We start from the raw sequence: 24,274 nt of genomic DNA on the forward strand, positions 1-24,274 counted from the left end.
AGGGGAGTTGGAGATGCTGCGGAGGGGCTGGTCTTGATGTAGAGCTGCGTGTCATCAGCATAGCAATGGAAGTTAATTCCATGCCTGCTGATGACACGGCCGAGGGGTAACAGGTAGAGAGTGAACAGGAGGGGGCCAAGGACGGATCCCTGGGGCACACCAGAGGTGACGAGTTGGGTTTGTGATTTACAGCCTCCAAGGGAGACATATTCTGACCGGTCAGAGATGTATGAAGTGAACCATTTGAGAGCAGTGTTATTGATACCGATGGAGTGGAGGCGGGTGAGAAGTATTTGATGGTCAACGGTGTCGAACGCAGCCGTGAGGTCCAGGAGGATCAGCAGAGAGGGGGAGCCTGCGTCTGCCGCCATCAGGAGGTCATTTGTGACCCTCACTAGTGCGGTTTCCGTGCTGTGGGCAGAACGGAAGCCTGATTGGAATTTTTCGCTGAGGTTATTGTGGTTAAGGTGGGTTTGGAGTTGGGTGGACACAATCTTCTCTAGAATCTTGGATAGGAATGGGAGGTTTGAGATGGGCCTGTAGTTGGACAGGTTGTCTGGGTCGAGGGAGGGTTTTTTAAGGAGAGGGGTGAGAATGGCGGTCTTTAGGGCTGATGGAATGTGGCCAGTTTGGAGGGAGAGGTTAATGATGTTGGTGATTAGAGGACTTATTGCACAGATGTTAGTTTTGACTAAGTTGGTGGGGAGGGGGTCCAGGGCGCAGGTAGAGGGCTTCATCCCCCTGACAGTGTCCTCGATCTCTTGCTGTGAGGTGTTGGTGAAGCAGGAGAGGGGGAGAGAGATCACAGGCAGTGGGGTGGCAACTGGGACAGGTGAAGTAGTGGGACTGGAGAGGAGAGAGCGGATGTTGTTTACCTTGGATCTGAAGAAATCCAGGTAGGTGTTGCACTGTTCCACTGTGGTGTTGCTGTGTTTGGATGTTTGGGGTTTCAGGAAGTGGTTTATGGTGGAGAAGAGTGTTTTAGAGTTGCCAGGGCTATTGTTGATGATGTTTGAGTAAAAATGTGCCTGCGCCTCCCTGAGGGACTTTGAGTACGTCCTCTGGTGCTCCCTGTAGGCCTGTTTGTGCACAGTTAGCCCAGTGGCCACGGCTCGCCGTTCCAGAACCCGCCCAGCCGCCTTCATTTTTCTCAGCTCGCCTGTGAACCAGGGGGCTGAGCATGAGAAAGTTACTGTCCGGGTTTTGACAGGGGCGTGGAGGTCGAGGAGGGTTTGCAGACTGGTGTTGTAGTGGTCGACTGCTTCAGTTACTGATGGGGGGGTTGCAGCGGAGAGTTGTTCCAGATCAGAGGTTATGGTGTCTTGGTTGATGTTTTTAAAGTTCCGGAAACTGATTTGACGTTTGGGTTTGGCATGGGAGGGGGGGAAGGGCAGCTCCATGGAGACAGCCAGGTGGTCGGACACACCCAGTGTGTAAGCTGCCAGGTTATTGATGGGGATGGAGTCAGTTATAACCAGATCAAGTGTATGTCCCTTTTTATGTGTGGGGGTATGGACGTGTTGTTTGAGGTTGAGAGTGTCCAGCAGTTGGAGGAAGTCAGATGCAAAGTGGCATGATGGATTGTCGACGTGGATGTTGACGTCGCCGAGGATTATAACATTGGTGGAGGTAGTGCAGAGGGTTGTAAGGAGGTCATGAATCTCAGAGATGAAGGTTGAGGAGTTGTTTTTGGGAGGACGGTAGAGGAGGAGCATGGTCATGGAGAATGGGGGTTTACACTTGAATGCAAAGCATTCAAATGTAGATAACGGTGGCAGGGGGACAGGGGACAGGTCCAGGTGGTCTTTATGGACAATGGCTATGCCACCGCCACGGCCAGTAGTGCGTGCCTTCTCCAGATATTTATATCCCGGAGGACAGGCACTGTTGAGGCTGGTGTAGTCCTCTGGTCGGTGCCATGTTTCCACAAGGCACAGGCAGTCAAGTCCCTTGTCCAGGATGTGGGTATGAATGAGTGCTGATTTATTTGTAAGAGACTGAACATTAAAAAGTTCTATTTTCAAAGTTGGTGAAGGAGTGAATCTCTGGAGAGGGCGTAGTAGCCTGAAATCCACTCCACGTTTTTGTTGCAGCCTGGGGAGTGGAGTAGGGGAGTCCACTCCACTGTGATCCACTCCATGGTTTTGCTGCAGCCAGGTGAGTGGAGTAGAGGAGTCCACTCCACTGTGATCCACTCCGTGGTTTTGCTGCAGCCAGGTGAGTGGAGTACAGGAGTCCACTCCACTGTACTCCACTCCATGGTTTTGCTGCAGCCATGTGAGTGGAGTAGAGGAGTCCACTCCACTGTTGTCCACTCTGCCACTGTAATCCACTCCGCGTTTTCCGCGCAGCCACACGGTGTTTCCAGTGTTACAAGGAACCAGGCAGCCAGTGCTCTGATGACGTGGGTTGGGTGCGACGGAGCGTTGTGTTGTGCAGATGGATGGAATTGTGGAGAGGGAATAAACAAATTGTCGGCGAGCGCCTCTGTGTTTGTATGGTGATCGTCGTGGGAGTCCATGTTGTTGAATTATTGAGATGCATGCTGGAGTGACGATTTTGTTGAGCTCCAGCAGCTTGGCGGAGGTATACTTCAGCAGCATGGTGCCGCCGGCCGGGATGGAAAGTTTGTATGGACTTAGCCGTTAGCCACCAGCTGATCCAAGATGTCAACAAGACCGGGCGAGACGACAGTCGCCTGCTCGTTGGGTGGCTGTGGGGCTGCTGGCTGTGAGGCAGTGGTCTCAGGCGTCTGTGGCCTGACCGCACCGGGCAGTGGGCTGCTCGGTGGGTGGAAGCCTCACAGCAACGATGTCCAGATGAACGTGCAGTCCAGTCGATAGGCCACCACCGCCAGACAAGTGGCGATCGAAGGCGGGCAAGCCCAACCAACTACGCCGACTAGTTCTGGGGTAAAACGGCGGCTTTGAGAAGGCAGAAGTCTGTAGCACAGGGCTAGTAAAACCTCATACCTCTCAGCGACGGACGGATGGATGACAGCACGATAGCAAGTAAGATGACGGGTGGTTGATTGCAGTTAAAAATGTAGCAGTCTTGAGAGCACTGTTAAAACTTGTTAAAAAAAATTAAAAGTCTAGAAAAAACAAACAAAATCTAGTCAAAACTAAGACTCAGAGACTGAGAAGCGGCGACAGCAGCGCCAGCGTCCTCTCACCTCACACCTCACATGACAGACACACCACCAATCAATGTATGGAGGATGTATGTCCTGGATTAGGATGTATGGAGGAGACGAGGCCCCGGAACGGCCTGGATTAGGAAGGAGGGCGAGGAGGGGAGACTATAATTAGGAGGACGCGATGGGCATGGAGGGAGGGGTGCTTCAAGGACGACGCACGAGCGCGCGCACACACACACACACACACACACACACACACACACACACACACACACCCCCCCCAGAGGGAGGAAATACAATGGAAATCAGCATGGGAGCCCTTATTCACAAGAAGACCACTTGTTATGATCAGCCGTCGTGAATTAACTGGGAACAACAACAACAACAACAACGTGTATACGGCAGCGTTGTGGAATAAACAGCACATGTTTTTGACCGCCGCCATGCAGTGAACTCCCACGTGGTTTTGACCGCCACCAGTGAACTCCCACGTGGTTTTGACCGCCACCAGTGAACTCCCACGTGGTTTTGACCGCCACCAGTGAACTCCCACGTGGTTTTGACCGCCACCAGTGAACTCCCACGTGGTTTTGACCGCCACCAGTGAACTCCCGCGTGGTTTTGACCGCCGCCAGTGAACTCCCACGTGGTTTTGACCGCCACCAGTGAACTCCCACGTGGTTTTGACCGCCACCAGTGAACTCCCACGTGGTTTTGACCGCCACAAGTGAACTCCCGCGTGGTTTTGACCGCCGCCAGTGAACTCCCACGTGGTTTTGACTGCCGCCAGTGAACTTTGTACGGGGTCTTTTATTTTGAAAACTCAGAAATTCACCTGGAAAGGAGCCAGCTTATATGTGGTTCGGGCATCTGGTTAGGAGTGGACGCCTCTCGAGTGTCTCCCTATGGGGAAGTCCTCGAGGCACGTCCCACTGGGAGGAGACCCCCGGGGCAGACTAAGGATCACGTCCCACTGGGAGGAGACCCCCGGGGCAGACTAAGGATCACGTCCCACTGGGAGGAGACCCCCGGGGCAGACTAAGGATCACGTCCCACTGGGAGGAGACCCCCGGGGCAGACCAAGGACCACGTCCCACTGGGAGGAGACCCCCGGGGCAGACCAAGGACCACGTCCCACTGGGAGGAGACCCCCGGGGCAGACCAAGGACCACGTCCCACTGGGAGGAGACCCCCGGGGCAGACTAAGGATCACGTCCCACTGGGAGGAGACCCCCGGGGCAGACCAAGGACCACGTCCCACTGGGAGGAGACCCCCGGGTCAGACCAAGGCGCAGTTGGAGGAAACACAATCGACTCGCTGGCCAAGGTCCAGGGTTTGTGGGTGCTGGGGGCGTGTTCTCTCCTCCGCGTCATCAGTGCCCATATAGGCTACCCATGGCAGGATTGGCAAAAGGGCCTTTCTGTGTGGAGTTTGCATGTTATCGCCGTGTCCCCGTAGGGTAGGTACCCTCACATGTTCTCCCCGTATCCCCCTCACAAAAAACATGCAGTAATCCTGGACTCTAAACTGCCTGATGGAGGGGAAAGGATCTGGTCGGAATAATGCTCCTTCCAAGCACTACGTCCGGTCAGGTGAAACAGCTTGGACAGCTTGGACATAGAAGGAAGCATGAGGTCAGTCCGCTGCCCCCCCCCCAGGTTGGCAGAGGAAGTGTAGCGCCCAGGATTACATTCGATATTGACACTGGGTGAAACAAATGGGTTGCAAAATCGTGGGATAAAAATGATTAAAAAATAAGTGTTAATGCTGTAACCTCGAGGTAGCGACGATTCATTAAAAAGCAGCTCATTCTGTTCAATCACTTCAATCTGAGCCTCAATTCCGAGAAAACGTTGCTAATGATCGCGCTTAATTAGGAAGTAGACAGCGGGGAAACATTTCATTGACGGACCACAGCGGAAGCGAGCGTTGCCTAGCGACCGGTAAGCTACTCGGTAGAGATTAGGGAGACCATTCTGAATCAATAAAAAAATCACGTCAATCACGTCAATGGCAGGAATCAACATTAGGGATAAATCACGTGAATCCCCGTTTGGAGAAGTGAATCTCACCATAAATAAAAGATCTGTCGTAAATAGAAAGACAGTGACAAAATGAGCGATATACAAATGCTTTGGAGAGTCACGCTACACAAATGAAGAAGACAGTTTGGTATAGAGCTGAACCCAAAACAATTTAAACACAAGGAAACTTGCCGACATGAAAATCATTTGCACAACAAATGTATACCCCAACGGGGGCATGAGCAAAACCTGAGCTTCGACTCGGCAGCAGCAGCAAGACGCGATGAGGAGATCAAAGGGAAGAAGAAAGAAGAGTTACCGTATACCGAAGGTGTGCGGTGGTGTGTGGAGACGAGAGAGAGAAGCTTTTTTTAATGTATACCTTCGCATGGCTCCTCGGGGCTCCGTGCGGAAGTGCCTGCAGAGGAGCACTCTGTCTGCTCAGCGCTGCATTGGGAAAACACAGCTCTTCTTCTATGCGTACCTCAGCAAGTCCTCGTTTAGTTTGAACATGAACAAAACCAACTCTCCCCGACATGAAGAACAGGAGAGAGAGAGAGAGAGAGAGAGAGAGAGAGAGAGAGAGTAAGAGAGAGAGTAAGAGAGAGAGAGAGAGAGAGAGAGTGTCCTGGATTTCACACAAAAAAAACTTGCTGAAGGCCCAGAAGGCAGCAGGGGAAAGAGAGGAGGGAGGGAGGGAGGGAGAGAGGGCTGAAAATGCAAGGCTCTCTCTGGCTCACATCCCTTTAGCTTTCCAAACAACATCCTCAGGTGGCGACGGATGTGCTCCATAATAGTACATCCTTTTCGACACTTGCGTGTGTGTCCCATCCAACCCCCCCCCCCCCAACAGACCACATGACTGACACCCTCCACCCGCGTGCAGGGCGTGCTCGTGACAGGCAGAGAAAGCCCTCCGTTCCGACATCCTTCAGCCGCTTTCCGCGTTTGTTTGTGAGTTAAATCTCTTAATCTAGCGAGCTCAATCAACCCACAGATAGGAACGCGCGCAGAAAGTTTTAAAAAACCAAGTTCTCTTTTCTCATTGGACTATTTCCCACCAGCGATGGGATCCAAGCAAGACGTTAACGTCACCAAAGGCCCTGACACTTGAAAGAAAACGCCCAGCAGGGCAAACTCAAAATCTGATTGGCTAAGGAACCTGTCAATCTCTATATATTGCTCCCATTCATTTTAACAGCATTGGGCATTCACTGGATGTTCTGCAGGCCTCCCGGAGACAACACAAGGAAATATTCTCATTGGTTAAAAAAAAACCAAGGGCTGTTGTACCTGCACAGAATGGAAGCAGAGCATCCAGCCTGTCTGAGTGAGAAACAGTGCAGTGGCATGCAGCTAAATAAATACAAGATATAATATTTGTTAAAAATAAAAACGTATTATAAAATATACATTTCTGCATCAGGCAAGTGGGCCAGCAGAGAAGGCCTTGCTGGCCCTGACGACACACCACTGCTTTTGACAAACGTTCCGGCACTTCTTGCTAGCTGCTTATACTTAACCCCTATAGCTGGGTTTTTGGTGTTGAGCCATTTAAGAAGTCGGGCGAGTGCGTCAGAAACCAAAAGAGAAAGAGAATTTATTAAAAGAAGTAGGCTGCTTAAAAATAGATACAGTACTCATCCTTTGGGAGGGAGGGGTGGGTGGGTGGGGGGGGGGTGTAGATCTGTGGAGGGAGGGGGGGCAGATCGAGGCCGGTCCAAGTTTATAAGGTGTAACTCTAAAGTACTGTACATTTGGCATGACGTCAAAATAAATTAAAAGAAATCAAAGATTTATGCCGTATTTTAAAGATTTTTCAAAAATAGCAGACCTACAGTACAAGCTGCGACGCGCTGTGAGCTTGTAGATCGGCTACTTAAAAAACGGCATCAAGGCCCGCCAAAATACATTTTAGTCGACTAAATCAACTGTAGATTTAGTCGACTAAAATCATATGATATTTATTCGACTAAAACTGGACTAACACTAAAACATTCCAGGTGACTAAAATATTCCAAAGACTATATGACTAAACTAAAATAGAAATTTGCTGCCAAAAACAACACTGCTGTGTGGCGACTGACTGGTGAGTACAACGGCCAAACAGAAGTGACAGAAACAGCTTGGAGAAACTCACAGAAAATAAAAAGCTTTATACCAAAACGGACTCACGGTGCACCTGCACTCGTCTTTAACCCATTTTGGCCTGCCGTCGACATTTAAAAAAAACAAAGTCTTCTAAATTCTGACAGTTTTCTGAAATGTTTCTGTATCAGTGGTGCTCAATATTTCATGTCAAGGACCCCAAAAATGTAATTGGCCACTGACCCCCATATATGTAGGTGGTTTACAATATGTCGGAGAAACGGGTAAAACAATAGGTAGGCTACAAGGCTGGGACAACACAGATACAATATTAACAATGGAAAAAAGACAACCACAAGGTTTGTGCAACATTTCATGGCTCACGGCATTGAAGCTCTAAAATGCGCTGGACTTCAACACAATCCCAACTGGACAGTAGGACAAAGACGTTTTAATGAAAAACAGTGGATTAAGAACCTCAACACGGATTTTCCTGGAGGCTTAAACATGCCTAAAATCAGATCTTGAACACAACAAAAACTTAAACTAAGGATTAAACTGGAGAAATCTAAAAATGATTGGATCAGACTTCCTTCGGATACATGGCGAATGCATTTATTCCTTGCATTGTGCCTACACATGTGTAGGCACAGTGCACTGAAGTTTTTTAATTCCCCCCCAAGAAGCAAAGATTTGAGTTAAAATGTTCACTCTGTAATAATATATACTCAAAGATTTGAGTTCAAATGTTCACTCTGTAATAATATTGTCACAGTCCCAGGCAGGGCTGTGGTTTTCTTGTCTGTCTCTGTCTTGTCAGTGTCTGTGTTATGTGTGGGCGTGTGTGTGGGCGTTGGCTTGGCTCCATTTATCACTTGGCTCACCTGTTTCCAGTCTCCAATCTACGCTCCTGCCTGCCATCAGCTCATCAACTCCTGCAGCCTATAAAGACCCGGCCTTCCCACATCACCAGCGCCAGATTGTTAAATCAACCACAGTGGTAGTAGACTTTCTAGCCAGTATTATGCCAGTGTTTGTTCCTGCAGTGAACTTCAGTTTTATTGTGTTTTCTAGTTTTTGCATTTTGCCTGTTCTCACCGCTCTCCTCTCCTCCTCCTCAGACCACACCTGCCTGCCTGCCTGCCTGCCAGCCCTTGCTCTGACCAGCCTGTTTGCTCTGCTCTGCCTGCCTGCCAGTTTGTTTTTCAATAAACACCCTTGAACTGTCGAACTTTTGTCTGTGTCTGCATTTGGGTCCGCCAGTTCTCGGTACCGTGACAGAACAATCTGGCCAGAATGGACCCAGCAGACTATGACAGAGTTAAGGAGGCCATTATCAAACAGGGGCAGTGTTTGGGAACTCACGAGCAAATGCTAAAGTCTCTCATGGATAGCGTGGCTGAGATCTCAAACCAACTGACTGCCATCAGCCACACACCTCCACCTCAGCTCCATCAACAACCTGCTGCTGACGCTGTTGCTCCCATGCTTCCAGTCGCTCCTGCTGCAGAGCCCCATATTCCTCCACCTGCAAAGTACTCTGGTAATCCAAATACTTGTCGTCAGTTTGTTACTCAAATCCAGCTAGTTTTCAATGCTCAGCCTTCTCGATTCACTTATGAGGCAGCTAAAATTGCTTATGTAGCCAGCCTATTGGAGGGGCCTCCTCTCAGCTATTTTAATGCTTTGCATGAGCAGGATTCACCTGCTGTTCAGACTTTTGCCCTGTTCACTGCTGAGTTAAAACGTATTTATGATCATCCAATTAGAGGGCAGCAGGCTGGTCAACAACTGTTAAGACTTCGGCAGGGCAGGCGAACAGTGAGAGAGTTTGCCAGTGAGTTCAGAACTTTAGCAATTGAGTCAGGGTGGAATGAGCCGGCACTGCTAACCGCCTTTCAGAGTGGGCTCACCCGCAGCATTGGCAGAGAGATGGCCTTGAGGAAGGAACAGCCTTCCCTGGATGAGGCAATTACCACTGCCATCAAGATGTCTGACCAGATGGCTCAGTGGCAGGCAGAGCCCTCTCCACCTAGTCCTACAGCGCCCTCTGTCGGAGGAAACTACAGAGCCCCGCCTGCTGAGTTTGGTCGTCCTCCTCCTCCTGCTGAGTTTTCTGGGGAGGAACCTATGCAATTGGGCCGGGCCCATCTCACACCAGATGAACGCCAACGCCGAAGGAAGATGGGGGTGTGTTTTTACTGTGGCCAGCCAAACCACCACATCGCCACATGTCCTACACGGCCAAAAGAGATGACTCATCAGTAGCAGTGGGGGTTCTGGTGAGTCATGTTTCATATTCCCCCAAAACCCGATCCCGTATGGAATTTCATGCCACTCTTAGTTTGCATACTCAGTCATTGTCACTGCTTGCTCTTGTTGATTCAGGGGCAGACGAAAGCTTCCTAGACATGTCTGTAGTTTCCCAGTTGGGCATTTCACTTGAACCACTCACCTCACCTATGCAAGCTAATGCTCTCAATGGCAATCCTCTGGCCCGTGTGACTCACCGTACCGAACCCGTCCACCTCCTTGTGTCCGGTAATCATCATGAACAAATTCAGTTCTATGTCATTTCCTCTCCTAATGTACCTATCGTTCTAGGTCAGCCATGGCTACAACTACACAATCCACATATTGACTGGGCGGCAGGCAAGGTGGTGAGCTGGAGTCCGTATTGTCTCTCAACCTGCTTACGGTCTGCTCGTTCACCATCTGAGGGTGCCAGCTCCCCAGCTATTATGGAGCCTCCAGACCTTTCTGGTGTTCCTGCTGAGTACCATAACCTTGGAGAGGTTTTCAGTAAGCAACGTGCCCTATCATTACCACCGCACCGCCCGTATGACTGTGCCATCAACCTGCATGAGGGAGCTCCACTGCCTACTAGTCGTCTCTACAACGTATCTCGCCCAGAGAGAGAGAGCATGGAGAAATACATCCACGAGTCATTGGCAGCTGGCATCATTCGGCCCTCTTCTTCCCCAGTTGGCGCTGGGTTCTTCTTCGTGGGTAAGAAAGATGGTTCATTACGCCCCTGCATTGACTATCGAGGCCTCAATGACATCACTGTTAAAAACAAATATCCATTACCATTGCTAGCATCTGCTTTTGAGCCCATTCAGGAGGCAACTATTTTTTCCAAGCTAGACCTGCGTAATGCATACCACCTTGTTCGTATCCGGGCTGAAGATGAGTGGAAGACCGCTTTTAAGACACCCATCGGCCATTTTGAATATCTCGTCATGCCATTTGGGCTCACTAATGCTCCAGGTGTATTCCAAGCACTGGTCAATGATGTCCTCCGTGACCTAATCAACCGTACTGTTTTTGTTTACCTAGATGACATCCTGATTTACTCCCGCAACCATGAGGAACACGTGGTGCATGTCCGACAAGTGTTGCAGCGTCTTTTGGAGAACCAGCTCTTTGTTAAAGCGGAGAAATGTGAATTCCATGTCCAGTCTACCACATTCCTCGGGTTCATCGTTGAGAATGGCCAGGTGAAGGCGGACCCTGAGAAGGTGCAGGCGGTGGAGAACTGGCCTCGACCCGCATCTTTAAAGCATCTTCAACGGTTCCTTGGTTTTGCCAACTTCTACAGAAGGTTCATCAGAAACTACAGCAGTGTTGCAGCACCCCTTAACAAGCTGACATCCTCGTTGACTCCTTTTACCTGGAACGCGGAGGCTGAGACTGCGTTTAAGGAGTTGAAGAGGCGGTTCACCACGGCACCGGTTCTCGTCCACCCTGACTCGTCCCGTCAGTTTGTCGTGGAAGTCGACGCTTCAGACACCGGGGTGGGGGCAATCCTGTCCCAGAGGTCCGCTACAGATGGGAAGCTCCATCCCTGTGCCTTCTTTTCTTATCCTTTGAACTCTGCTGAGCGCAACTATGATGTGGGGAACAGGGAGCTGTTGGCTGTGAAGCTCGCCTTGGAGGAATGGAGGCACTGGCTGGAGGGTGCTGAACATCCGTTCATTGTGTGGACAGACCATAAGAATCTTGCTTACATCCAGTCTGCAAAGCGCCTCAACTCCCGCCAGGCTCGATGGGCCCTGTATTTTGGTCGGTTCCGCTTCACCCTGACTTACCGTCCTGGTTCTCGTAACTTGAAGGCGGATTCCCTGTCACGCCAGTTCTCCACTGCAGGATCCACTGGCCAGCCGGAGTCGATCCTTCCCTCTTCCTGTGTGGTGGCAGCTGTGATGTGGGAGATTGAGTCACTGGTGCGAGAGGCTCAACGGGTCCAACCGGATCCAGGCAACGGACCCGCAAACCGTCTCTTCGTCCCTGAGTCTGTTCGCTCGCGGGTCCTCCTCTGGGCACATGCTTCCCGCTTTGCCTGCCATCCAGGGGTCGGCCGCACTCTGTCTCTCCTCAAACGGCACTTCTGGTGGACCTCCATTGCCCGTGACACCCGTGCTTTTGTGTCTGCTTGCGCTGTGTGCGCTCGTGGGAAAGCTTCTCATCAGCCGCCTGCTGGCTTGCTCCGTCCTCTGCCTGTCCCTAGTCGACCCTGGTCGCACATGGCTTTGGACTTCGTCACGGGTCTTCCTCCATCCCAAGGCAACACGGTCATTCTGACTATTGTGGACAGATTCTCTAAGGCTGTGCATTTTGTGGCTCTCCCTAAACTGCCCACATCGCTTGAAACAGCTGACCTCCTTGCTTACCATGTCTTTCGGCTCCATGGCGTCCCTGTGGATATTGTTTCCGACAGGGGACCCCAGTTCATCTCACATGTATGGAGGGCTTTCTGTCGTGCCCTCGGAGCATCTGTGAGTCTATCTTCTGGTTACCACCCACAAACTAACGGACAGACAGAGCGAGCCAACCAGGACCTAGAAGCTGCACTGCGTTGTGTGGCGGCCAAGAATCCCTCCTCCTGGAGCACCCACCTGCTGTGGATCGAATACGCCCACAATTCTCTGACCTGTGCTGCCACGGGCAAGTCTCCGTTTGAGGGTTCTCTGGGGTACCAGCCACCTCTCTTTCCAGCCGAGGAGGATGACATCGCCGTCCCATCGGTTCAGGCTCACCTACGACGCTGTCGCAAGGTGTGGAAGGATGCACGAGCTGCCTTGCTCAGTTCCGTGGAACGGAACAGAAAGTTTGCCGATCGCCATCGGACCCCAGCCCCCACGTACCAGCCAGGTCAGCGTGTGTGGCTGTCTACTAAGGACCTCCCCCTGAAGACTGATTCAAGGAAGCTCTCCCCCCGTTATGTGGGCCCTTATGAGGTGCTCTCCATCATCAACCCTTCGACTGTCAAGCTCAGGCTCCCTCGTCACATGAAGATCCACCCCGCCTTCCATGTCTCTCTGTTGAAACCGGTGTTGACGAGTCCGCTGTCTCCTCCGGATGCGCCCCCTCCTCCCCCCCGTATCATTGACGACCATCCAGCGTACACCGTCCGGCGGCTGCTAGACGTGCGTCGCAGAGGGAGGGGATTCCAATACCTGGTTGATTGGGAGGGCTATGGTCCTGAGGAGAGATGTTGGGTACCACGTCGCTTCATTCTGGATCCATCCCTAATCACAGATTACCATCAGCAACACCCTGACAAGCCTGGTGGAACTCCTGGAGGCGTTCCGTGAGGGGGGGGCACTGTCACAGTCCCAGGCAGGGCTGTGGTTTTCTTGTCTGTCTCTGTCTTGTCAGTGTCTGTGTTATGTGTGGGCGTGTGTGTGGGCGTTGGCTTGGCTCCATTTATCACTTGGCTCACCTGTTTCCAGTCTCCAATCTACGCTCCTGCCTGCCATCAGCTCATCAACTCCTGCAGCCTATAAAGACCCGGCCTTCCCACATCACCAGCGCCAGATTGTTAAATCAACCACAGTGGTAGTAGACTTTCTAGCCAGTATTATGCCAGTGTTTGTTCCTGCAGTGAACTTCAGTTTTATTGTGTTTTCTAGTTTTTGCATTTTGCCTGTTCTCACCGCTCTCCTCTCCTCCTCCTCAGACCACACCTGCCTGCCTGCCTGCCTGCCAGCCCTTGCTCTGACCAGCCTGTTTGCTCTGCTCTGCCTGCCTGCCAGTTTGTTTTTCAATAAACACCCTTGAACTGTCGAACTTTTGTCTGTGTCTGCATTTGGGTCCGCCAGTTCTCGGTACCGTGACAAATATATACTCAAAGATTTGAGTTCAAATGTTCACTCTGTAATAATATATACTCAAAGATTTGAGGCACATTTTCAAAAATAGCAGATCTACCCACTAAACTGGGTGTGATGAAACCTATCTGAGATTTACACACCCTTATAAAACTGCACCCAAATTAATTAATTCCAGCCTTGTTGTTGTTGTTGAGCACAGTCAAGATGCATAATTCATCACACTGCCTCCTGCCTGCGCTGAACAAATATTCAAATGCATTTTTAAATAATGGGTTTGTGTTCCAGACAAGAAATGATGTCATGACTAGAAAAAGTGCCCCTCGGGGCACAGGTCTCCATGCACCAGTCAGGTTGTGGCCATGCAGGTTTGTTCCAAAAAGGTGTTTTGCTAAAAATTCCACCTGTTGGTGGCGCTATGACAGGCCAATGTGAAAAGGGTTGGATATTTCCTATAGGAAAGTGCGTGAAAGATTCCCGTGTGGAAAAATGTGTTTTACAAAAGTCGGCCTCCTGGTGGCGCTATGAAAAGGCAGATCAAAGGTTTGTCCTTGGCCTCTATAGGGAGTGTGCACGCAACGTCTCACGCAGATCGGTGCAGTTATAGGTAATCATTAAAAAAGGTGAAAATCTGCTTCATGGTAACCCTATAACAGGTCGTCCTGGGAAATTTGAGGCAGAGGTTCATCGTTGGCATCCAGGGAACTAGAATGCTATCTGGCCCTAAACAGAGAATACACAGTGGCAGAATACCTGAGCACTGTGACCGACCCAAAACAAAGAAAAATCTTAACTAGGTACAGACTCAGTGAGCACAGTCTCGCGATCGAGAAAGGCCGTCATAGGCAGACCTGTATCCCGAGAGAAGACAGACTATAATGCACCCACTGCACACTAAATGAAGTGGAAACCGAGCTACACTTCCTAACCATCTGTCCATTGTACCAAGACATCAGAGACACATACTTCCCACAGATTACAACCACACACGGAGATTTTGAAAACATGACCAATGACAAAAAACTCCCATATCTGCTGGGCGAAGTACAACAATGTGCAAACACAGCAGCAAGATTTGTGAGTTGCTGTGATAGGAGAAGGATATCAAATGGAACACAACCACCGTAAAGACTAATCATTGTGTATATTCCTGCACTATACCTGCATCGAGTGATCTTGGTACATAGAAGTTGATCTATTGAAGATTCTGACAAAGTACATAATTTTTGTTTTGATTGTATTGCTGTATTGTTGTATTGTTCTTTCTGCTTTGGCAATGTAAACGTATGTTTTCTCATGCCAATAAAGCCCTTTGAATTGAATTGAATTGAATTGTGTGTGCAAAGTTTGGCATGGACCGGGTTAACGGTGCCGGAGATTAGCTGGTATAACAAATGTATGGACGGACGGAGTGCAAAACGTACTCTCCCATGCATGCCTTCGGCAGCTAGTGGAGACAATTATGAAAGTTGTTGTTCTCCAGAATAGACAGGATGGGAACGTGGGTGTGTATACCGTTAGTCTGACCGACTCTTTTTTTAATGTTTGTTTGTGGCTTTCGCCTTTATTGCCTTTATCCCGGGATCGGGAGTCGAACCCGCAGCACACAGCCAGACTGGGCACCCAGCCAGGGTGCCTGGACCGCTGAGCCACGGCCCCAAGGGGCCAGTGAGGCGCTCCAACGTTGAAGCACGGGGCCCTAGTGGTAAGAGGAAGCACTGCAGGCGGACCCGTGGATTCATGACGAGGAAACCCCGTGCAGCTGGGCTTTAACATTGAGCGATCAGTTGCACTTCTGCATTTGGTGCCCAAATGCTGAATCAGCGAAAAAAGGCGGAAATAGACGGTCCTTCCGGGTGCTTCAAAATGCCACTGAGCAACTTCCACTGACATTAATAGCGGGGGGGGGGGTCCAGGCAATCCCACATCATACTAACTCAACTAGTCGACTAGTAAATCCACTAATCCACTAATACTCAGGTATACTATAGTTATAGTCACCAATGTACACAGTTTTTAAATGTACAAATATTTATTATTCCCATGACGATTATATGAAAGTCATTATATCGGGACAAGCGCTGAGCGACAGTATCCAAATATACCTGATGTACCTTTTATTGAAACACATATCTCTGTCGGACGGAAACCTCATATGTCCAAAAACTGATACTTTATACATACGATTCAAATGAAACAATAATTCATACATTATGAATAATAACCAGCAGCTTCCGTATCTATGTGTGTTTAATATAAGGGGGGGGGGGGTACCTGCGGGGGTCGGTGCAATGTTCCCTCATTCTGAGTAAATACAAAACTCCTGAGCAGACATACATCACCTTGACACCAACTAGCCAAACATTAGATAATGCAAAGTGAGCGCCCCACACTTCACACATTTATTTATTTATTTATTTTGCCAAATGGATTTCGGGAGTGAATCAATGAATAGTTACATAAGACTACACAATACAAGTTTTTGAAATATGCGGACTTGGCAAGCCACTCATCAGCAACTTGCGGTGTCAGTCTCTGGTGTCAGGACTCAGTCTCTCGGTGGCAAGTTTTACACCTAGCCATTAACCAGCCGCTTTGCAAGCAAGCTGCTGGTAAAATAGTATCAAAAGTGGCAGATTGTAGATCTGCTACTTAATTCTGACGCTATAATTTACGCTATCATTTGCATAAAAAGAAATAATTTAAAAAAATACTAAATTTGACTGAGGGACTGCCATTGGAATTTTTTTAATTTTCGTTTTTTTCATGTCATATGAAAGCAGGGAATCATAGCTTCAAATTGACATATTGGTTGTTCAGTTTGACCCACCAGGTTTGGAGATATGGCTTATAGAGTAATGTCTTGCAGAAAACAGCGAGTTGAGAAAACAGGCTTTAAAGGTTCACTTCTGTGGTCTCTAACATTACACCTACATACATTTAAGCATTTAATTTAATATTTACATGTCGATTTCAGCTCTGACACTTATTTCAGACATGGTCGTATGTGAAGAGTCTGCCTGTGCTATTAACGCTTTTTGAAAAAATAAATACAAAATATAAGTTGTTCTCCTCTGGTGAAAAGCTGGAATTTGCACGATGGCAGTCTCTCAGTCAAATCTGGTCACAAATAATAAAAACACCATTGAACTATGGAGATAAGAGGTTTCCGCCTGACATGGACATAAAAACAAACAAATCCTGCTCCATCGCCTACAGTAGCGTATAGAAGACATACACTAGGGGAAAAAATATTCACACATCACAACTCACCACCAGCGGTTATTATCGAAAAAGACGAACTGCGTCTCAAGTCATAGCCACTGTCACAACACCACCCCCACCACGCCCATATATGGTTGTAGCAGGAAATAAATATACATAGATAAGACAAACAGTGATTATTTATAATGCTCACCTGAAACAGCAGCACATCATCGCTTTCCTGTGCAGATCAAATCAAAGGATGTCTGTGTGCGTCCGTGCATGAGTGCGAGGGTGCGTTTGCGTGTGTGCGTGTGTGTGTGTGTGTGTGTGTGTGTGTGTGTGTGTGTGTGTGTGTGTGTGTGTGTGTGTGCACGTCTCCCAAACCCACCCGCAAAACAAAGTGTCTGCACACACACACACACACACACACAGTAGCAGACTGGAGCTTGATGACAGAGGAGGGAGTGGAGGAAATAATCATATACACACATCTTCATGTGTGTGTGTGTGTGTGTGTGTGTGTGTGTGTGTTTATTACTATACTTGTGAGCGCCAAGATGTCCGTACTCCCTACAAGATGTATAGTAGAAGTTGAGAAATAAGACGTTGTGAACACTACTTTACTACTTTAGAGAAATAGTTGCTTTATGGTATATAGAACATCTTTACATTTAGCTAAAGGTGCACGTTGCGGGCAGCGCCGTCGCTACCTATACGCGCAATACGCACTGTGAGTAGGGCAACACGCCGAGGCGGGGGGGCAACAAAATGTGCCAAAAAGTGCCTTAAACCGACCCTCAAAATAACAATTTAAACGAGCGGCCATGTGCGTCCTCGCAAACAGCGGAAATAGTCAATCTGCATGCGGAATAACAGCGCTCTTGTCGGGAGTAGGGCAACCAAAATGGCCAGCTACGTCCCTGAGGTTGGGGTAATATTGTTGTTGTCAGGTGTGATTCATGTCAGTGCACGTCACCGGCACGGGTATAGGCCTCACTCACACCTAATTAAGACACACGCAAGACACACTTGCGTGTCCTGTACGTGTCTTCTTTGTGTTATGCATTTCCAATGGGAGTCACATTATGGTTCCATTAGGCTTCGTACACACATAAAGAACAACTGTTCTGTGCTCTGCCTGCGTTTCATGGTCGCCTCAATGCTTTTCCAATGGAAGTCACATGGTTTGACCAAGCCATTGATTGGGGGGGGATGGGGGCGCAATCAAACACAAGTGTTTGGTCAAACCTGCACTTGACCTCCATTGGAAAAGCATTGAGGCGGCCGTGAAACACGGACGGCACAGAGCACATTTGTCTGATATGTGTGTACGAAGCCTGAGTCTTCTGTGTGTTATGCATTTCCAATGGGAGTCACATGGTTTTGCATTTTATGTAGTCCTAGCACGTTATAGTACACAATACGTATAATATATAATATAGTATAGTATAGTTTACAACATAGATACTCCACTGTTACATTCTTAGTTTATACATGATTCATGATAACTAACTAATAACGATGTAGGCTACCTATGCCATGCTTTTGTTATTGCTTAATGTAAATTGGTCTGGATTAAGAGCGTCTGCTAAATGCCTAAATTGTAAATTGTATGGTTTCATGACACAACCCTGTTGCATGGCTCTTGCATGGCTGTCCTCCCCCTTCTACCCCCCCCCCCCCCCCCCCCCCCCCCCTATGTGACTCCCATTGGAAATGCATTGAGGCGGCCATGACACACACAACACACAACACACAAGTGTGTCTTACGTGTGTCTTACGTGTGAGTGAGGCCTTTAGGGTTACAACATTGTTGGCATTGCTCACATGGCATACATGCTCACAAGTATAGTAATACCAGTGTGTGTGCGAGCGAGCAGGCGCGTGTGTGTGTGTGTGTGTGTGTGTGTGTGTGTGTGTGTGTGTGTGTGTGTGTGTGTGTGTGTGTGTGTGTGTGTGTGTGTGTGTGTGTCAGCGTGTGTGCGCGCGCACACACGTGTGCTTTAGTAAGCATCAAAGGGAGAGAGCGAAAGAGAGAGAAGGGCAGAGAGAGCGGAGAGAGTGAGAGAGAGAGAGAGAGAACGCAAGAGAGAACATAAGCTCTTTTATTTTGTTTTTTTCCAGTCAATGCAGGTAAATAATTAATATAATATTATCCAGTGTTTAAACTGATGTCTGCTCTGCTCTGCTCTGCCTTCAACCTAGTCTCGCGTAGCCAGACAACTATATTCCACAAAGTTTGTCATTTCCGTTCACAAACATATACATTTTAAAATATGTTTAGAGCTTATTCCTCTACTTACATTTCTGCTAAGCAGCCATGTATTATGCTTAGATAGATGATTTCGATTTATATTAGGATACATTTGCACAACTGTGCGGATAAGAGCTTTCCGTCGGCTCCAGACTGTATGACGGAAGCATTTTTGGAAAATTGCGAGAGTCGACACTAACAGTCTGGCAACGCGAGACTAAACGTCAACCTGATGATCCCACAGGATAGGATAGGAAGCGGAGGTTTCAAACAAAGGATTATTACTGTTATTTATTCACACACCACAATCAAACACACTGGAGGTGCAGAATCATATCGTTGCAGTGGGGCAGAAACCTCCATATTGTAACTTTTGTTTCACACACATACTGTACACAGTACACACGCACTCACATAAATGGTCATTGGTGCATTTACAGTATATAGCGCCTTTATCCAAAGCGCTTTACATAGTTTGTGCATTACATTCATCCATTCACACACACATTCATACACCGATTGCGGCGGAAGCCATGCAAGGCACCAACCAGCACATCGGGAGCAATTTGGGGTTCAGTGTCTTGCCCAATTGGACACTTCGACATGCAGACAGGAGGAGCCGGGATTCGAACCGCCGACCCATGGGTCATTGGACGACCTGCTCTATACTCCTGAGCCACAGTCGCCCCCCCCCCCCCCCCCCCCCCACACACACACACACACACGCACACACCTCAGTCTCAAAGCAACAGTGCGTGCTCAACTATTGATGTGCTGTTGTCCTGATCACGTCATTATCAGTGACAGCTGGCTACACTGTTTGTATCGATGTACTGTTCCATTCTATCACACACATTATGACATGCTGTCATAATGTGCCTGAACAGTAGACACAGCCCAGAGGCTGTTGAAGGACAACAGTTCTCCCCATGGGTCCCCCAGGGTATAGTCTAGGCTACCCTCACAAAATCAGGATCAGGATTTTGGTCAGGACTAGACTGAGCTGTGGATATTGCTCTTGCCTTTATGTTTGTATGGACAGTATATGAGCCATAATACCACAACTTGTATTGAAAAACATCCCTCCATTTTCTGAAAAATTACCGTAACGATCCGTATAATGTATAGTTTCATTATATAGATATCCCACTGTTACGTTCTTAGCTTACGCATGTTTTATGACAACTACTTTGTATGTATGTGATGCATTGCCATGCTTTTTTGTTCTTGCTTAAAGGGATTGTGACATAAAAAAAAGGTTTTGGAATTGTTCTTGTTTTTTTTTGGTTTTCTAATCTCAATTGCACCCCAAAAACATGAACTTTTAACATTCAGTAGATTTGCTGTGATCTGGGGTTTTCTGGCTCAAACAGGTGCTCTGATTTGCCGGCAGTAAGTGGCATCACTTACTGCAAATCCCATATATGTCAATGGGATTTGCCAGCAGATGTCACTGTTTCACTGTGTTGCCTGTTTTCATTGTAGCTCAAAAGGCCCAAAAAACCCCAAAGAAAACTTCAGACCACAGAAAATCCACTGAATGTTCAAAGTTCAGGTTTTTTGGGTGTAATTTAGGTCATAAAACCTAAAATAAAAAATAAAAATAAAAATAAATGAAAATGAATGTCATAAAACCTTTAATGTAAGTCGCTCTGGATTAAGAGCGTCTGCTAAATGCCTAAATTGTAAATTGTAATGATCATAAGAAATACAATGAAATGGGGGCCACTGGCCCATTCATTGGTCGGCCCACTGGGCATAATATGCCCGCTGTGTCAAAAGGCCATGTGGTGTGTACAGTATATACTGTACAATATACATACAATTGAGAAGAGAACTTTGTGCGCGGTTCGGTTGGCCAAGTCTTAGGGCCGATTCATACTCCTATTTTACCGCTGCTTCGGCGCTGTAGTGCCGAAATGATTTTGGCTCGTCAGAAATGTTCGGTAGCACCGAAGAGCCGACTTTAGGACGGTACCCCGCCCCCCCGAACCTCAAATGACATCACATTGTAGGCTCTACAGAGCCGAACCGACTTTTATTCGGCTCTAAAATAGGAGTATGAATCGGCCCATAGACGGAGTATATTCGTAAGTGTCGTTTTACAACCCATTTTCACCCCTGTGTCAATCATCTAATGCAGGGGTGGGCAACTGGCGGCCCGGGGGCCACATGCGGCCCCCACCTTCACTTAATGTGGCCCTCAGGTTAATATCAGAATACTGATATAATATTGGTTCCAGCTGTTTACAATTCCACAACATGCAAACATGACCTGCTTTAATTACTTCAGTCTAAATTAGTAGCTCAATGCTCAACACACGTATAATTAAAGGCATTTGAAATTACAGTAATTCAGGATTACAATTCGAATATAGCAAAAATAGCCGATCTACAAGCTCAAAACGTGTCGCAGCGCACCAGTCCCCATATATGGGGGACAAGGGGAGAGCAACGGACTTGAACTCATGCTTTCGTCGACTAGTTGTTTAACTACCTATTAAGTACTACTACTACTAAACTAGTCGACTATAGTTGCTTAATGCCCTAGTAAGTGGCCAAAGAGAAATCGCTTTCTGCTTTTGTTCAAAATGTACAGTTTGTGTCAAATCAAATCAAATCAAACTTTATTTATAAAGCACATTTAAAAACATCGACCAAAGTGCGAGAAAAAAGTAAAGAAAAAAGAAAAACAACAACAGCAATACAATCAAATAAAAACAATACATAAAAACAATACATCAATGTCAAGTGGGTATACATATGAATATAATAGGCACTAAGGTAAGAGGTGCTCAAAAGAAAAGGTTGGAGATTAAACTGGGTTGTGATTAAAAGCTAGGTCGAAAAAAATGGGTTTTAAGCGTGTGTGTGTGTGTGTGTGTGTGTGTGTGTGTGTGTGTGTGTGTGTGTGTGTGTGTGTGTGTGTGTGTGTGTGTCTCACTCAGATCGCAATGCCACAACATCAGACGCATGGCCAATCACTGCAATGTGATTGGTGGATGGTTACCTGACGCTGTCAATGAGCTGCTGGTGCGTGTCAGAGGTGAGGATGTCGGGCAGGGCGTCGGCCAGGCTGTCCACGTCTCTCTCCGTGGCGTACTGCTTCAACACCTCGAACAGCTCCTCCTTCACTTCTGGCTCCTCCCCCAGAACCTCCTCCACCTGACCAATGGAGAGAGAGGATATACACATCACGCATCTCTGTTTCACCGGGACACGCCCCCTCCCTCGTCTTGACTGAGTGGACACCCCCCCCCCCCCACTGTGTTTACTGTGTTAAAACTACTAGTAACTGGTGTACTGACCATGGTATTACTGTGATAAAACTACTAGTAACTGGTGTACTGACCATGGTATTACTGTGTTAAAACTACTAGTAACTGGTGTACTGACCATGGTATTACTGTGTTAAAACTACTAGTAACTGGTGTACTGACCATGGTATTACTGTGTTAAAACTACTAGTAACTGGTGTACTGACCATGGTATTACTGTGTTAAAACTACTAGTAACTGGTGTACTGACCATGGTATTACTGTGTTAAAACTACTAGTAACTGGTGTACTGACCATGGCATTACTGTGCTTAACTGACCAGCCAACCGGCCTGACCCGAACCCCACAGAGAATCTAGGTTGTATTGTCAAGGAAGGTGTGAGACAAAAAGCCAAAAACCAGAAACCACACCGCTGGGTCGCTAATGCAACTCCTTGCAACGAAACGGTTGCCAATAGACGCACATCATGGCAACCCTTTGGTGTGGTTTTGGCCTTTGAATTGAACCAGTTGAATCACTGTGGTCGACGTGGGTCGACGTGGGTGTGACGGGACATGTCACACCGCTGGGACCAATGCTAAAACCGTCTCGTCTCGACCCTTTGGTGTGGTTTGGGATTAACCCATTCTGACCTGAGATCAGATTCATACGAGGTTTCCACTGGACACACGCACTGGTCTGATTAAGCCATTCTGACCTGAGATCAGATTCTAGAAATGTCAGTCGCTCTTCGATTTTTCAAAAATAGCAGACCTACAAGCTCGTATCGCGCCACTCGGTGGCGCGATATGAGCTTGTAGATCTGCTATTTTTAAATAGCTAAAGCATAACATGATGCTGACACCAAAATGGGTGCCCGTTCAGAATGGGTTAAAAGACCTATATAACATTGAACGTTTTCAATTTCTTTTGTGTTTTTGGGGCTCCCATATGTGTTCTCTCTCCCCACAAATAACCAATTTTGAACAATCAGGCTTTCATATCATATAGGTGCTTTTAATGGAATTGCTCTCAGGAACAGCTCGACTGATTTTGTCCTCATCGTGATGTCATCAATGTCACCCTACTTTGTATAATTCCTCCCCTTCTTCAGTCTTCAGTTCCAAATTTGCATTTCCACTTTGTTTACAATGCCCACCATTGTTGATTTTCCAAGCTGGCATTGAATGGAAACAAGCCTATCTAGCATCAATATTATAAAGACTAAAATATTAAATAATCTGCATATCAGCACCCCCACCACCTCAGGACATTGTGGTACTGCAGCTAAAACTGCTTTCAAAGTCCAGAGAGAAATGACAAGTACTGGTTTTATCAGAGAGTGGTGATTGAGGCTCAAACCATTAGAAATAACTTTGAGGGACATAGACAATATGATATTAAATATTAAAAGCAGTATTAAAATGCATGTTATTTGTGCTTTAAGACTGGACAATGCAAAGGAATTCATGGCTGTAATCAAAGCAAACCTGGGCTTCCATCACACCTCAACAGTGCCACAGGCTGATCACCTCCATGCCACATTGATGAAATAATTTGTTCAAAAGTAGCCCAGACCAATAATTCACTGCATACATTAATATACTTTTCAGATGGTCGACATTTCTGGGTTAAAACACAATTATTTTAGTGGTCGCGTGAAATATTTTGAGATGTGATTTTATTTTATTTTCATGAGCTGTGCAATGAATCGAGAATGAATTCTCGATTCAGGCTTTCGGGTGAGGGCTAAATATGAACACGTACAAAAAATTGCTTTTATTAATCTGCCGTACTGAAATGTTCCCACAAGACTACTATATACAAACTGTGCTGTGTGTGTGTGTGTGTGTGTGTGTGTGTGTGTGTGTGTGTGTGTGTATGCATGTATGATTATGATAATTTCACAGGAATGTTACATGAGTTGCGTTGCTACTCAGACAGCCAGACCAATAACTGGGTGTTGATGATGGCCGAAGGGGACAGCAGAGTAGAGTATGAGTACTAGTACTTATACCACATATACACACTTCATTCTGTTGGTCTGTTTATCCCCAAGAATCCACATGAGAAGAGCACATAATACAGTACAGTAATATAGTACATTTACTCAAGTACCTATATTTAATATACTGACCGTATTTACGGTCAGTCAGTACTTTTACTTCTACTCAGAGGAAAATATTAAAA

General features: G+C 47.4%; 1 protein-coding gene across 1 annotated transcript in view; it reads right to left on the bottom strand.

The window, feature by feature from the left end:
- The window catches only part of grid2ipa (glutamate receptor, ionotropic, delta 2 (Grid2) interacting protein, a), a gene marked incomplete at both ends in the record, with an annotated part of 138,565 nt that overhangs the window by 81,640 nt on the left and 32,651 nt on the right, over positions 1 to 24,274 (bottom strand). Inside the window, 1 exon segment of the mRNA XM_083779093.1 lies at positions 21,837 to 21,991. Coding sequence (XP_083635219.1) covers positions 21,837 to 21,991 — 155 coding nt within the window.

The sequence above is a fragment of the Protomyctophum parallelum genome, assembly GCF_964188405.1.
Source record: "Protomyctophum parallelum genome assembly, chromosome: 13".
NCBI lineage: Eukaryota > Metazoa > Chordata > Actinopteri > Myctophiformes > Myctophidae > Protomyctophum > Protomyctophum parallelum.